The 17,115-nt window shown below is 42.2% G+C and overlaps 2 protein-coding genes across 2 annotated transcripts in view; both read right to left on the bottom strand.

The window, feature by feature from the left end:
- The window catches only part of LOC141230947 (uncharacterized), a 577,913-nt gene that overhangs the window by 525,263 nt on the left and 35,535 nt on the right, over nucleotides 1–17,115 (bottom strand). The window lies entirely within an intron of this gene.
- Nucleotides 4,109–16,576, bottom strand: LOC141230946 (uncharacterized). The gene is made up of 6 exons (XM_073667639.1): nucleotides 16,514–16,576; nucleotides 16,208–16,384; nucleotides 16,011–16,134; nucleotides 15,831–15,928; nucleotides 15,543–15,633; nucleotides 4,109–12,534 (listed from the first exon to the last, which is right to left on the bottom strand). The coding sequence occupies exons 1-6, from the start codon at nucleotides 16,568–16,570 to the stop codon at nucleotides 10,505–10,507; spliced, it is 2,577 nt and encodes an 858-aa protein (XP_073523740.1). The 5' UTR covers nucleotides 16,571–16,576; the 3' UTR covers nucleotides 4,109–10,504.

Genomic DNA, 17,115 nt, shown 5'->3' with positions numbered 1-17,115 from the left:
AAGTCCAATGCACTGTGTCAAATGCTTTTTTAGTGTAGACAGAAACAAGGCACATTGGGAGCCCCTGTTTTTTTGCATGTGAAATTAACAACGTTTTATTTTTATTATCACGAGCTTCTCTACCCTTAATGAAGCCAACCTGATCATTGCTGACAATTGAGGGTAGATAGTGGGAGAGCCGTGATGTAATCACTTTAGAGAATATTTTGACGTCTACATTATTTAATGATATTGGACGAATATTAGGGCAGGTATTTGGTTCTTTTCCAGGCTTTGATGAAACCATTATATGAGCCTTAAGTGATTGGGGGGCAAAAGGGGGAGTCTTCTGAGATATCATTGAACACTTTGGCTAAAAATTGTAATAACAGAGGTGCAAACATCTTATAAAATCTATTATTGAATCCATCTGCCCCAGGGCTCCTCCCGATAGGGAATGATTTAATGGCCTCTCCTATCTCTTATTCAGCAAAAGCTTTGTCTAGTATCTACTGCTCAGGGGTCTGTAAGGAAGGAACGGCAGTGTCCTTAACCCCTTAACCCCCAAGGGTGGTTTGCACGTTAATGACCAGGCCAATTTTTACAATTCTGACCACTGTCACTTTATGAGGTAATTACTCTGGAACGCTTCTACGGATCCCCCTGATTCTGAGATTGTTTTTTCGTGACATATTGTACTTCATGATTGTGGTAAAATTTCTTCGATATCACTTGCGTTTATTTGTGAAAAAAATGGAAATTTGGCGAAAATTTAGCAATTTTCAAAATTTTAATTTTTATGCCCTTAAATCAGAGCGATATGTCACACAAAAGAGTTAATAAATAACATTTCCCACTTGTCTAATTTACATCAGCACAATTTTGGAACCAACATTTTTTTTTGTTAGTGAGCTATAAGGGTTAAAAGTTGACCAGCGATTTCTCATTTTTCCAACAAAATTTACAAAACCATTTTTTTAGGGACCACATCACATTTGAAGTCACTTTGAGACGTCTTTATGACAGAAAATACCCAAAAGTGACACCATTCTAAAACTGCACCCCTCAAGGTGCTCAAAACCACATTCAAGAACTTTATTAACCCTTCAGGTGCTTCACAGGAATTTTTGGAATGTGGAAGAAAAAAATGAACATTTAACTTTTTTCACAAAAATGTTACTTTAGACCCAATTTTTTTTATTTTCACAGGGGTAACAAGAAAAAATGGACCCCAAAATTTGTTGTGCAATTTCCCCTGGGCACGCAGATACCCCATATGTGGAGAAAAACACTGTTTAGGTGCACGGCAGGGCTCGGAAGGGAAGGACCGCCATTTGACTTTTTGATTGTAAAATTTGCTTGAATAATTAGCGGACGCCATATTGCGTTTGGAGAGCCCCTGTGTGCCCAAACATTGGAGCTCCCCCACAAGTGACCCCATTTTGGAAACTAGACCCCCCAAGGCACCTACCTAGATGCATAGTGAGCACTTGGAACACCCAGGTGCTTCACAAATTGATTCATAAAAATGAAAGTGTTTTTTTTTCACTTTTTCATTTTTACGAATCCATATGTGAAGCACCAGGGGGTTCCAAGTGCTCACTATGCATCTAGATAGGTGCCTTGGGGGGTCTAGTTTCCAAAATGGGGTCACTTGTGGGGGAGCTCCAATGTTTAGGCACGCAGGGGCTCTCCAAACGCAACATGGCATCCGTTAACAATTTGAGCCGATTTTCCATTCACTTTGTTAGCGGACACCATGTCGCGTTTGGAGAGCCCCTGATGTGCCTAAACAGTGGAGCTCCCCCACAAGTGACCCCATTTTGGAAACTATACCCCTCAAGGATTTTATTAAGGTGTATAGTGAACATTTTGAACCCAGAGGTACGACACAGAATTTGATAACATTAGGTCATCATATTGAATAAGTTGTCATTAGTCTTGAGCGCAAGTGCTTGCTACTTGAGTTTGCATCGGGTACTCAGGTATGCACCATGTACAGCGTGTGCTCGAGTGACATGCTCGAGTCCCTGCTCCGCATGTTTCACGGTTATTAGACACCCAAAAAAAAACCATGCGGGGATCGCTCGTGCATGGCAGGCAATCCCCGCAAAGTTTTTTTGGCCGCGAAGCATATGGGGCGGAGACTCGAGCATGTCACTCAAATACCCACGATACTCAATGCATACCAGAGCACCCGATGCAAACTCAAGTAGCGAGCACTTGCGCTCAACACTAGTCGCCATATCGTCATCTTTTTTTCTTACTTTTGAAAAAAATCCCAACCCCATCACAACCCTAACCCCAAACCCAGCCCTAACCCTAGCCCAACCCTAACCCGAGAGTTTATTTTTTACGCCGTTCCTCGTGCGGTATAAGTGATTAGACGACTTTATTCTTCGGGTCGGTGTGATTACAGTAATACCAGAATCATATGGGGTTTTTATGACTGACAGCTGTCACACACTAAAAGACACATTTTTTGTAAAATCTAGTTTTTGCATCGCCATATTTTGAGAGCTATAATTTTTCCAGATTTTGGCAGACAGTCATGTGACGGCTCGTTTTTTTGCGGGATGAGTTGACGTTGTTATTGGTGCCATTTTCAGGTACGTGACATTTTTTGATCACTTTTTATTTCGATTTTTGGGAGGCAGAATAAACAAAAACCAACAATTCAGGAATTGTTTTTTTTTATTCTGTTCTGCGTGTGGTAAAATTGATAAGGCAGCTTTATTCTTCGGGTCAGTACGTTTACAGCGGTACCACATTTATATCGTTTTTCTATGTTTTGCACTTTTACATAATAAAAGCAATTTTATAGAAAAAATTATTTTTTAGCATAGCTTTATTCTGAGAGCTATAACTTTTTTATTTTTCGGCTAATGGAGCTGTATGGTGGCTTGTTTTTTGCGGGACGAGATGACGTTTTCAGCGGTACCATTTTTATTTATATTTGTCTTTTTGATCGCGTGTTATTCCATTTTTTGTTTGGCGGTAGGGTGATAAATAATTGTTTTTTGCTTCGTTTTTTTTTTTACCATGTTCACTGAAGGGGTTAACTAGTGGGACAGTTTTATAGGTCAGGTTGTTCCGGATGCGGCGATACCAAATATGTGTACTTTTATTGTTTGGTTTTTTTTTTTATAATATTTATTGATGGGTACATTATATTTTTATTTTTGGTGGATTATTTTTTTTTTTTTTCACTTTCTGATAGTTTTTATACTTTATTACTTTGTCCCACTATGGGACTTTCACTTTTTTTATTCTGATCGCCTGTATAGCGCAGGGATGCAGCACCATTCCTGTGTTATACAGGCTGTCAGGGCTGCACAGGGAGAAGATTCTTTTGTCATGCACTGCGCATGTCCAAAAAATCTTCCTGCTGTCTGGTGACCCGGATGTTGTCATGACGACATCGGGTCGTCATGGCAACATCCTGGAAGCCACGGCAGACAGCGCTGGAAGCCGGAAGAGGAGGTGAGTATCTGCGATCACCTCCCCTTGCCACCGCAACATCGCGGGGGTTAATGTGCTGGGAGCGGTGCGTGACCGCTCCCTCCACATAGTACCAGGTGTCAGCTGTGACAATCAGCTGACACCCGGCGGCGATCGCCATGACGTACTAATACGGGTCTGGCTCTTAAGTCCCAGGGCACAGACGCGTATTAGTACGTCTAATGTTGTTAAGAGGTTAATATAATTGTCATTTTTAGTTTCAAGAATATTAGGTGGCTGTCGTGGTATTGTCCATGAATATTATATAGCGAACTATAAAAGAAACTAAATGCTTCCGCTATGTCAGAGGGGTTATGAATTTCTGGCCCGGGTGCCCCTTTTATTTTGGATACGTATGTCCTTTACACGTGTGGATGTAACCTTCTTGCCAATGAGAGACCACATTTATCTGTGAATTCGTACGAGTACCTTCACATGTGACCTTGGCATTTTGTATATGTTTGATCTAGTAAAGACCTTCGCTCCTTTTTTTTTTTCAATCAGATAATTTTTATTTAACAAAACTAAGAATTACCAACATTTTCTTTTTTTAAATAAACTTTGTGACAAAAAAAAATAAAAATAAAAACCAGTAACAATACAAGAACCGGTTTACAATGATATAAATCCCAATATCGCTCTATAGTACAAGGTTTTGGAACAGTAATTTTACATTTTTACATAAATATCTGAATACTTCCTGACGGCTTATTTTTTTCCCTATTGAGACATCAAAAGAAAAAGAATATATCTAAGAAGGGACAATTGTGTGGACTGAGATTATCATTTGCTGACACCTTGGATATAAGGATATACATTCCTGGTTTACTGTAAGGAAATGTACAAACGATCCAGGATAGTATTTCTGAGAAGGTTCTTTGAAGCAATACCCGGTGTATTTAACCATTGATCCCATAGGTGTATGGATTTCTTGAGAGCGTTCCTTTAATATAAGATCCCCTTTCCAAGCATAGAGTGTTATTTATCCTGGATTTTAGTTCTGTTATTGTTGGGGGAGAATTGTCTATCCAATGTAGTGCCAACAACTTTCTGGCTTGGAATAATATTATTGAGCTAGCTATTGCCATATGGGAGTCTGGATCTACGTCTTCTCCCAGGAGTCCTAGGATACAGATTTTAGGTTCCAACTGAAGTTGTATCCCAAATACAGATAGTACAAGAGCGATCACCCCCTTCCAGTAGTCGCCAATATTTACACATTTCCACGTCATATGCATCAGGTGGGCGTCCTTTTGACCACATCTAGGACATGTGTCATCCGTTTGTATTTCAATTTTAAATAAAATACTTGGGGATCTATATACCCTATGAATGAGAAGAATTTGGGACAATCTTTGTGACTCTGACAATGAAAGATTCGGTGTCAAATCCAGTATTTCCCCCATTGCTCCTCAGATAACGGACTCACATCCTCCTCCCATTCTGTCTTAACTAACAAAGGATATTTATCCAAATGTAGGGCCAGTAACTGCCTATAAATAAGGGATATTAGACCTTTTGTATCCACTGCTTTAGCAATGGTATCTATTGGGTGATGTCTATCAATCAGTATGACGTTTATTCTAGTACCCCTATCCTCCCACTCACTAATATTATTTAGCTTCTATAGCTCTGGTAAGTTATAGGTGTGCCATAAAGGAGTATAGTTTGTGTACTTTCCAATCCCCAGAATATTTTTACCCCTATCCCACACCTTATATATTAACTTTAGTGTACGACATTTTAAGTCATTTTCTCGAGGAGGCCCCATATCTAGTACCGAGAATGGAAGCTTCCACTTGGTTCCTTCCATAAGTAAATGCCCTGAAATTACACAATATTTGCGAGTACCCCATCCATGAAACTACTTTTAGCTCCCTTCTAGTGTTAAGCCGGTCTACATATACCTGGAGGCAAGCAGATCATTTATGTTGTTTGTCAAGGAGATCAATCTGCTCAAGCAAATGAGACTTTAGCTGTTCTCTCCTTTTTTTAGCTTTTATCTAGGTTTTATTATTATACCTCTGAGGACACATGTGAGTGCTTCCCATTTAAATGGTAAGGCAGTTTCATCATGCTCATATATTTGAAGGAGTCTATAGTCTCAAGAAGGTCTGAGACACAGAGCGAGTCTTTCAGCAGATTATCATTTAGGTTCCAACATCTGAAGCCTTGGTGGAGGCCGGCATAGTCAGATCTATAATATAACCGGGGATGCGTGTGTCTGTCTGAAGCCTTTATAGACTGTGCAAGCGCGACACGCCTGCGCAGACTGGCTCCAGACAGAAGCAGGCATGGAGTCGTTACAGGTAAGAGGAGTGTGTATGGCGCCGGAGATCATGGTATGCGTAGACACTGAATGCATACCGCGATCTCCGGCGCCATACTTACCAGACCGGGAGGAGCGTTGCCGCGGTGCCTCTCTTCGCCGGAGACCGGGGCAGAAGTGAAGGTGTCGGAATCAGCACATACACATAGCGCTATTTGCAGTGTGTCTTCAGCAAAATGGCGCCAGACAGCGCAGTATGGGCATGCACGTACTCTGGCGCCGCACTCCTCCCCCAGCCTCCGGCAGAACAGAACACCGCAGCGCTGGAGCACAAAGAAAGGTGAGATTAAGTGTTTATTTTTTTGTATGTGTGCAGCGTGAAAGGGATGAGGGGAGCCATACATACCAGGATTGGCGGGTGAGGGGGCAACACATCAGGATTGGGGGATGAGGGGAACCAAGCATACCAGGATGAGGAATGGGGTGCCATGCATACCAGGATGAGGGGGACCACACATTCCAGGATTGGGGGGTGAGGGATGCCATACATACCAGTATAGGGATGAGGAGTGCCATGCATACAAGGATTGGTGGGTGAGGGGACCAAGCATACCAGGATTGGGGGGTGCGGGGTGCCATGCATACCAGAATAGGGATGAGGGGTACCATACATACCAGGATAGGGATGGGGTAACATGCATACCAGGATAGGGACGAGGGGTACACTACATACCAGGATAGGAATGCAGGGCACCATGCATACCAGGATGAGGGATGGGGTACCATGCATACCAGGATAGGAATGCGGGGTACCATGCATACCAGGATAGGGATGGGGTACCATGAATACCAGGATAGGGATGAGGGATACTATACATACCAGGATAGGAATGCAGGGGGTACCATGCATACCAGGATGAAGGGTACCATGCATACCAGAATAAGGATGAGGGGTACCATGCATACCAGTATAGGGATGAGGGGTGCCATGCATACCAGGATAGGGATGAGGGGTGCCATGCATACCAGGATAGGGATGAGGAAGCCATATATACCATGATTGGGGATGAGGCGTGCCATGCATACCAGGATGAGGGATTGGGTGCCATGCATACCAGGTTTCTGGGATGAGGAAGCCATACATACCAGAATTGGGATGAGGGGTGCCATGTATACCAGGATGAGGGATGGGGTGTCATGCATACCAGGATAGGGATGAGGGGTACCATACATACCAGGATAGCAATGCGGGGTATCATGCATACCAGGATAGGGATGAGGGGTACCATGCATACCAGGATGAGGGGTACCATGCATACCAGAATAGGGATGAAGGGTACCATGCATACCAGTATAGGGATGAGGGGTGCGATACGTACCAGGATAGGGGATGGGGTGCCATGCATACCAGGATAGGGATGAGGGAGCCATATATACCAGGATTGGGGATGAAGCGTGCATTGCATACCAGGATAAGGGATTGGGTGCCATGCATTCCAGGTTTCTGGGATGAGGGGTGCCATGTATACTAGGATGAGGGATGGGGTGCCATGCATACCAGGATGAGGGATACCATACATGCCAGAATAGGGATGAGGGGCACCATGCATACCAGAATAGGGATGAGGGGCACCATGCATACCAGGATAGGAATGAGGGGCACCATGCATACCAGGATGAGGGATGGGGTGCCATGCATACCAGGATTGGGGGATGAGTGGTGCCATGCATATCAGGATGAGGGATAGGGTAACATACATACCAGGATTGGGAATGAGGGGTGCCATGCATACCAGGATTGGGAATGAGGGGTGCTATGCATACCAGGATGGGGATGAGGGGTGCCATGCATATCAGGATGGGGATGAGGGGTGCCATGCATACCAGGATGGGATGGTGGGGACAGGATGGGGGCAGCAGAAATACCAGGAGGGGGGCAGCACATATAACAAGCATGGGAGACCATATACCAATAAAAATGCTCGCCACCCGTGCATAGAAAAGTTCAATAGCTAGTTACAATATACAGGAGCATGATCTGACCATACAGCAGTTCCTACCTGAGATGTAGGTTGCCATGTAGGCAAGTGACGGATAATTAAGAAAAGGACTATACTGCTATGCATATTGTGTAAAGGAGAATAATAGGTATAATTCTTTACGTCTGGATGTAGTATCCTCCATACATCGCCCGGTTGAGACCAAAGCACAATTAGCAAAGCTTTCGTTTGTGTTTTAGATTGGTGACTCCAGCCCAGGGACGCGTCTAAAGGATCCAAGACAAAATTAAAGTCACCTCCAATGATGATAAGGTCCTCCGCAAAATATTTTAGTTTGTTTAAGTAATGACAGCATGTCTTAATTTGGTCACAATTAGGGAGATAGAAGTTTGCCAAAGTCAAAATTTTGGAGTAGATGGAGATCTTAACAAACACATACCTCCTCTTCGTGTCAGACAGTGTTTCTACAATAGTATGCAGCAGTGATCTGTGGCGGCCGATACTCAGCACCTTAGACTTCAAAACAGCATTTTTCTGGGACACCAAGATGAATAATATCTATTAGTAATCTGAGGTACAGTATATGATCGCCTCTAAAGTGTGACTCCTGAAGAAAGAGAAAATGTACGTGCTGTTTATGCCTGTGATAAAACACGAGCTCCTTTCTCTGGAACATTAAGTCCTCTGACATTTAATGAACAAGTTTTGAGTTGTGCCATATTATATGAAAAAAAGGGGGAATGGAAGAGAGAAAGATTAAAAGAGGAAGTATAGACGGTAGATAGTAACGTCTACCTCTCAGTGTCTAAGAAGTATAGATTATGAATATATCAAAACAGTAGGAAATTGCGAAACAAGCAGATCCCAATGCAAGTCCCTAACTGGGGGTTGTCTTTACAGGCGTAAGTCAAACTTTCAGTTCTAGGATTCCTATTAGGTGGAACCATGGAATATAAAGCAAGTAAAGTAATAAAGCCTGATATAACAGTAGTATCATGTGGACTCAACTTATATCCTGGTCTAAGATCTTATATGAACTTAGACATTCTATATAGTGGAAGAGTGGCCCCTAATGCTCTATTTAGATATATCTAATTATATGCTTAAAGAAATAAGTAAGCATCGGCAAACTGTCTCTCATCAGGGAAGACAAGATTCATTTCAGGAGCTCATATGATTGCCAGGTTCCTTTCCCATCTGGCTGCATCACCATCAAGTTCCTGATCCATTGAACACCTTCTGTGACATGCTGGAACTCTCTGTGGCAATGGTGGAGCAGGTGGCCAGTCAGATATATGGAATGTCCAGGGCATCACAAATAGGTCTCATGTTGCTTGGATCTTTGAAAATATACAGCTGGAATGGGTACCCCCAGGAGTACATCAGGCCATTTTCCCGGATGGCATCAAGTAGTGGTTTCAATACCCTTCTTTTAGCAAGTGTCATTCAGGATAGATGTGTGAGCAATTATATGCGTTTTCCATTGAAATCACCAGGATCCAACTCCTCTGCTTTCCTCACAATGGCCTCTTTTACATTGAAAAAATGTATGCGAGAGATAGTGCTCCTTGGACGCTCAGGATCTGGGCCATGATTGCCTATTGTACGGTGCGCCTTATAAATCTCCACCTCCTTATCAATAGGATCACCAAGAATATTAGTGAATAATGATTGCAGTGTTGGCATAATCACTTGTGCATTGATGCTTTCAGGTATACCCCTTATCCAGATATTATTGTGATTTTCTTGATCATCAACCATATTAAACAGATGGTTTATTTACTGCCTGTGAAGATCTAGTGTTAGTTTCTGAGCATTATGATGGCCTCTAACTTGGACATTATCCTCTAATCTCTGTAACTTGTCAGTAAGCTGTGACAGGATAGAAGTGAGGGGACGTATTTCAGTATTGTATGTGGTCTCCAGCCTCTGACTATATTACTCCATATCTTCTTTAGTAGGGCTAGACGCAATCTGATATACAAATAAGTTATGTTGTTCCCCATATCAGAATAACCTGTGGCTGGGGGGTAAATGTCCCTGTGAAGCAAGCACTGCTCAGTATGTGGGCTTTGGTGAGAGTACAGGGAGATTTGTGGAGCTGTTTTCTCGTGAGGCCGACATTAAGAGAGAAGTTGGTGCAGGACTGACAGTCTGGAGCTGTCTGGCATCATGAGGGTTAAGACTGCTTCTTTTTCCACGCTGAGGTGAGGCAGTAATGGCTCCGGAGCAGGAAGATAAGACCTTCCATAAGAAACGCTGCATACCAGACATGCTGACAGAGGTGGAGGACCTCAGATTAACCTCCGATCTCTTCTTTCTTTCCCATATCGAACGTCATGTTTGAGGCTGTAAATTGCTTATAATTGCCCCAGGAACATGGTCTGAAGAGAGTGCTCTCAGTGTGTGCGTTCTCTTGATGCTGTGTCCAGGCCATGTCCTTCCTGTTGATGTACAATACGTCTAAAGGTGGCGTTGATTGGCAGCAGGATTGTGTGATGTAACAATCTTGTGTGATGTAACATCCTTACGGAAACACGAGTTGTGACACCAATGGAACTGCGCCAGAACAGGAAGTGCGTATGAGTTTTTATTTTAAAAAGGCTAAACATGAGGAATGAGAAGGAGTTGGTCTAGTAGTGGACAACCCCTTTATGAAGATATAATTTTCGGTTAAAAATGAAAAAGGCTTCTCCCCTGTGTGACGTCTCTGAAGTTTGTTAAGAGTTGATCTCCGTGTAAAACATTTCCCGCATTAAGAACATGAAAATGGCTTCTCGTCTGTGTGAGTTCTCTGGTGACTAAGAAGTGATGATTTCTTCACAAAACATTTCCCACATTCTGAACAGGAAAAAGGTTTCTCCCCTGTGTGAGTTCTCTGGTGCTTAACCAAATCTGATTTCCAGCTAAAACATTTCCCACATTCTGAACAGGACAAAGGCTTCTCCCTTGTGTGATTTTTCTTGTGCGTAACCAAAACTGATTTCCAGCTAAAACATTTCCCACATTCTGAACAGGAAAAAAGCTTCTCCCCTGTGTGCTTTCTCTTGTGCGTAACCAAAACTGATTTCCAGCTAAAACATTTCCCACATTCTGAACAGGAAAAAGGCTTCTCCCCTGTGTGAATTCTCTGGTGCTTAACCAAAACTGATTTCCAGCTAAAACATTTCCCACATTCTGAACATGAAAAAGGCGTCTCCCCTGTGTGAGTTCTCTTATGCTCAACCAAATTTGATTTCCGGCTAAAACATTTTCCACAATCTGAACAGGAAAAAGGCTTCTCCCCTGTGTGAGTTCTCTTATGCTTAACCAAATCTGATTTCCGGCTAAAACATTTTCCACATTCTGAACAGGAAAAAGGCTTCTCCCCTGTGTGAATTCTCTGATGGCTGATAAAACTTGATTTCAATCTAAAACATTTTCCACATTCTGAACAGGAAAAAGGCTTCTCCCCTGTGTGAGTTCTCTGATGTCTGCTAAAACTTGATTTCAATCTGAAACATTTTCCACATTCTGAACAGGAAAAAAGCTTCTCCCCTGTGTGAATTCTCTGATGGCTGATAAAACTTGATTTCAATCTAAAACATTTTCCACATTCTGAACAGGAAAAAGGCTTCTCCCCTGTGTGAATTCTCTGATGGCTGATAAAACTTGATTTCAATCTAAAACATTTTCCACATTCTGAACAGGAAAAAGGCTTCTCCCCTGTGTGAATTCTCTGATGGCTGATAAAACTTGATTTCAATCTAAAACATTTTCCACATTCTGAACAGGAAAAAGGCTTCTCCCCTGTGTGAGTTCTCTGATGTCTGCTAAAACTTGATTTCAATCTGAAACATTTTCCACATTCTGAACAGGAAAAAGGCTTCTCCCCTGTGTGAATTCTCTGATGGCTGATAAAACTTGATTTCACTGTAAAACATTTCCCACATATGGAACATGAAAAAGGCTTCTCCCCTGTGTGAGTTCTCTGATGTCTGATAAAACTTGATTTCAATCTAAAACATTTTCCACATTCTGAACAGGAAAAAGGCTTCTCCCCTGTGTGAGTTCTTTTATGCTCAACCAAATATGATTTCCGGCTAAAACATTTCCCACATTCTGAACATGAAAAAGGCTTCTCCCTTGTGTGAGTTCTCTGATGTCTGATAAAACTTGATATCAATCTAAAACATTTTCCACATTCTGAACAGGAAAAAGGCTTCTCCCCTGTGTGAGTTCTCTTATGCTCAACCAAATCTGATTTCCGGCTAAAACACTTCCCACATTCTGAACATGAATAAGGCTTCTCCCCTGTGTGAGTTCTCTGATATTTGATTAAACCTGATTTCTCTGTAAAACATTTTCCACTTTCTGAAAAAGAAAATGGCTTCTCCTCTATGTGACTTCTCTGGTGATTAACAAGATCTGATTTCTGGTTAAAAAATTTCCCACACTTGAAACAAAAAAATCTATTCTCTGCTGTGTGAATGCTTTGATGTTTAAGAAAAGACTTTTCGAGGGAAAAACTATTTCCATATTCTGAACATGAAAATGGCTTCTTTGCTTTCGGTGCAATTTGTTTTTTAATGCTTATTTTGTGACTTTGATTTTCCTTAGTATTCGGTAATGAATCAGAAGACAGGACCTGTTTCAAATGATCAGATGATAGCTCTTTGCTGTGAAGGGATGATGGTATATCTGGAGTAATGGCATTCAATTCAATTGTATCCTGTGGGATCTCAAGATCATCTGATTTAAAAATTGAAGATGTCAGCTGTCCCCCTGATCTCCTGGTACAGTCATCTGCCAAGAATAAAACCAATTATTATTTATGAATAACATATCCTTAAAATTTATATTGTTGAATATTTCTACTTAAACTCTCTGTAAAAATGCACTTTATGTAAAAGTATCATTATTTACCAAGAAAACATCACAGAAAAAATCAGCCTTACCAACACCAAATCAGATAACAAATGCATTAGCATTTTAGTGTTGGTTGGGTGTATTGGGGTGTCTGTCCATGTGGGGTGCACTTATATAGTGCTGGGCAACCTTCCTGATGTAATAGTATGGGCATCATTAGGCTAAGCCAGACACTGTGCATCACACCTACCTGTGTGACTGGCGTCCTATGCAAGCTTCATCTGTGTGCATCTTTAATACTAGGCAACCACCCCCTCCATGAATTGGTACGATTGTGAGTGGTTGCTCCATCAGTATTTTGCACCTGCGCTGCCCCCACCTTTATCATGGGGGTCTGCGGCATCCTGCTAGTGCATTTCTTATATGATTGGTGTTGGTAAGGCTGTATCTTTTTCTGTGATTTTTTTTATTTTGCCCTATGTTAGCCATCATTATTCACCAAGACAATAACAGTTCACAGTCTAATAGAAAACCTCATAGGATGAACCAGTAGAGCGTGGTGTCCAACTGTTTGTTAATTCTGCCTCCCTAATATGGAATAAAAAGCCACCAAACAATGTTATGTAGGCAAAAATAATACCAATAAAAACTTCTACTCATCTTACAAAAAACAAGTCCCCACTCAGGTCCATCATCTGTCAGTGGAAAACCAGAGGTTTCCACATTATTAGTGGCTCAAAGGCTTTTGAAAAGCAACATGGCTTCCATAAACCAATCCAGCAATATCCACTCTCCCAAAGTCAGATCTCCCCCTCACTTCTGAGCCTTGCAGTGCGCCCAAACCACATTTAGCATCCGTGTATTTGACATTACTAGTGAGAAGAACCCACTTAATTTATGGTGTGTGTCTCCTGGAGCACAATCTGGACACTATGTGTTGGGTAATGAAATTATATATTTGTAATTTTCACTCTCCAACATCCACTGCATGCTAATTTCCGGAAAGTGCCTGTGGAGTCAAAATAGTCACTACTCCTATAGATTATTTCACTGAGAGTTATAATTTCCAATATGAAGTCACTTTATGGGGATTTTTACTGCTCAGGTTTTCTGCAATTTGGTCACATTAGGGCTTCTGTAAATGGTGTGTCCCATCTCCTCTGGGATCTGCTCCTGCGACGTCTGCTTCTCTCACCAGGCGCCGTCTTATTCATCCTGCAGGCGGCGCTGGTGATGGAGGAGATGTCAGAACCAGAAGCTCTCAGCGGCGCAGGCTCTGTCCAGCCACTAAGATTAGGGTGCCTGGGACCTGTAGTACCATCCAGTCTGGCAGTATGGGTGTGTGTGCTGTCCAACTGGAGTAATCTGCTCCCTGCTTCAGCCAACTGGAGAGCACCGCACCCTACTAAAGCTGGAAGCATATTGCCAGAAGCTGCCAGATACAGCCTTGTTCTCCTCTGGTTCAGTCCTCTGTGCTCAGCTCCCGGCTTGTGTATTTGTTTCCTGTTGTGACTCCGACCCGTTTACTGACTACTTTTGTGTGGTTTCGTATTTTCTCTGACCTCCATGTTCTGACCCGGCTATCTGACTATTCTTCTTGCCATCTCACACCACAGAACATTAGGTAACACTGTGGCCCAAGCTTAGGGGGTCTCTGTCTAAGTCCAAATCCATGTAGAGTGGTTAAAGGATGATGAGCAAGGCAAACCCTGGGATCTGGAAAATGGAGTATATAGCGCCAAGCCTGTTTGTGGTAGCCATCTTTTGAGCTGCCAGGTGACCATGAACAGTGTCCCCAATACATTGTGTCTGCAAACTATCCCAGCAAAATCTGCTTTCAAATAGCTAAATGCCGCTCCTTCCTTTCTTAACCTGCCATGTGCCCAGACAGTAGTGTACAACCGTATATAGGGGATTGTGGGATTCAAGAGAAGTTGGAATATTATTTGTAAGGTCCATTTGTTTCCTATTATCCTTTGTGAAGAATTCCAAAGTTATCACCATATAAAGTGACACATGTCAGATTTGAAAAATGGGCCCAGATAGGAACACAAAACTGGCTGCAGGAAGGGGTGAAATCAGACTATTTTGGGCACTAACTACTATAGTCAAAACTGTGAGTATAGACCATAACACATCTACTGAAATGATCAAACTCAACAGTCTCCATCAGTAAGTAGTGAGTAACTAGTGGTGAAACCTCTCTGGGGTAATTGGAGTATGGGGCTCTGTCAGACGAGTTTCAAGAAGAAATATTAGACATTCAAAGAGAACTTTTCATAATAGTGCAGAGCTGAGGTGTCTTAAATTTAGCTTAGAGATCTATCATGGCGCAGGTGTAATGTTTTTTTTTTAGTTTATCACAATCTGGTTTGAAGTTAGTCGGTTTTAAAAGAAACTGAAAAGTCAGGATAAAGGGAAACTCTGCTGTTATTGTACAGAAATTCACACTTGGCCCTCACTGCACATTTAATGTTGTAGATCATAAAAGTGACGTTCAGCCAGAAAGACTGGACCTGGTCTTGTAGGGACCATATGAGCACATTCAGCAGCACAGAAGGGAGAGAAGGTAGATTCATCCAATAAGATATCAGGGATCTAGGAAGGAACACCATCATTACCCCCCGCTTTCTCTTACAGGCCCATCATTATATTTTTCTTCAAGTGATTTTCTGGCTTTGTGGTTTACAGATCTGGGCAGGTAACGGTCAGCGTCTCCTAATCCCAGGGAGTAGGTGGATCCTCCAGGTTGTAAGTTCTATGGAAAAGGGTTTCAATGCCCAAAATCATTTGAACAGTTTTGGGTGGAGGAGAATGCTGTGGTCTAGAGGAAAAATGGTGATCATATGATTGTGATACGGCCGGACTACACCACCGATAAAGCAGCCACAGCCGGTGACTGAGATAAAACTGTGACTTCTCTGCATTTAGTGGTTACTACTCACCTGGGTAGTCATATGTAGGAATCTCCTCTTTACACCGCTCATCACTCCTCACATATGACTCTATAGTATTAATATGGGGCAGATCTTCACCCTGAAACAAATATTATAAAAGTCACAGACTGATGAGAAGTCCCATCTATGATCAGCTCTAATCCTGACATCTCCACTGTTCTCTTTACACAAGTATAAACCACGTAATACTGGTGGATAAAACAAAACTGAACACAAGACCTTCACAGCCGTCTACACATCATAGGGGAGATCTCATGACACCTTCTCTCCATCTACCTGATGATCCTGAGGAACATTGGGATCTTCTTGTTTACAGTCCTGAGGAAGAAGAGGATGGGGACATCTGTCTGGTGTTGTCCTCTTACTGGATAGATCTGGAGGAAACACATACAGGACTGAATTCATTCTTTACATACAGATAATTATAGGCCGTGTATATTCAGTCCTGTCTATTACCTGGTGATGTGAGGGACTGGGGAACCTCCATCATGACGTCCTTGTACAGATCTTTGTGTCCTTCTAAATACTCCCACTCCTCCATGGAGAAATAGACAGTGACATCCTGACATCTTATAGGAACCTGACACATACAATGATACCGTCATCCCCCGATCCTTTCATAGCGTTACTGTATAATGTCCCAGCATTCCCACCTCTCCAGTCAGCAGCTCAATCATTTTGTAGGCGAGTTCTACGATCTTCTGGTCATTGATGTCCTCAAGTATGAAGGGGTGAGATGGATGCCCTGTGATTGGGCTCAGGGGTCTTTCCCATCCCTCAGACACAGGGTCCTCACAGCGCTCACTAGAGGTCTTCACTAATATGTAATCCTGGTTATGGAAAGACATATAAATCAATCTCACTCCAGACATTTCCAGAGTCCTCACCTCTCCAGTTCTGTCCATGTGTTATTCCCATAGATAAGAATGATGCAATGTGACGTCATTAGAATCTCTCACCTCTCCAGTAAGCCGAAAGAGGATCTCTAGGGTGAGGTGGAATATCCTCTCCGCCATCTTGTCTCGGTCCATATCCATCTTTGATGGGTCCATAAGGAAAATTCTCTTAAATAGAAGATCTTCACTGAGAGGATCCGATATTGTAGAGACCTAAATGAGAAGATGATGAGCCGATGTAACATCATAAAAATCTTGTGTGATAATACAATTACTGGAGATAACAAGGGAAACATATGAGGAGATTTATTATTTTACAGTATTTAGTTTTCTTCTTTACATCTACTAATAAAACCTATATATTTTAGGCCACAGACAACAAGCAGTTTCTTCCTTGGAGTCTGTAGCTGAATACATTTCTCAAAGACTCATCTTCCATAAAGCTAATTCTCGTCTCATTTACCGACACTGCAATCGGCATTAGCAATACTGCAGGAGATATTCATTACACGTAACATGAGAAATAACTACTTCATGAGGAGGACGACATCTTCATCTTCTACTACGGCTCTAGAAACATATTTAGCCAGATTTCTTCACTGATTACATCTCCACCGGCCGTCTACAGTCATGGCCAAAAGTATTGAGAATGAGACAAATAGTAA

This window comes from Phyllobates terribilis, unplaced genomic scaffold, assembly GCF_046119375.1.
Source record: "Phyllobates terribilis strain yellow unplaced genomic scaffold, ASM4611937v1 Scaffold_500__1_contigs__length_1315687, whole genome shotgun sequence".
In the NCBI taxonomy this organism is placed as follows: Eukaryota; Metazoa; Chordata; class Amphibia; order Anura; family Dendrobatidae; genus Phyllobates; species Phyllobates terribilis.
The sequence above is the reverse complement of the archived record's forward strand: the minus strand, read 5'-3'. Positions and strand labels throughout refer to the sequence as shown.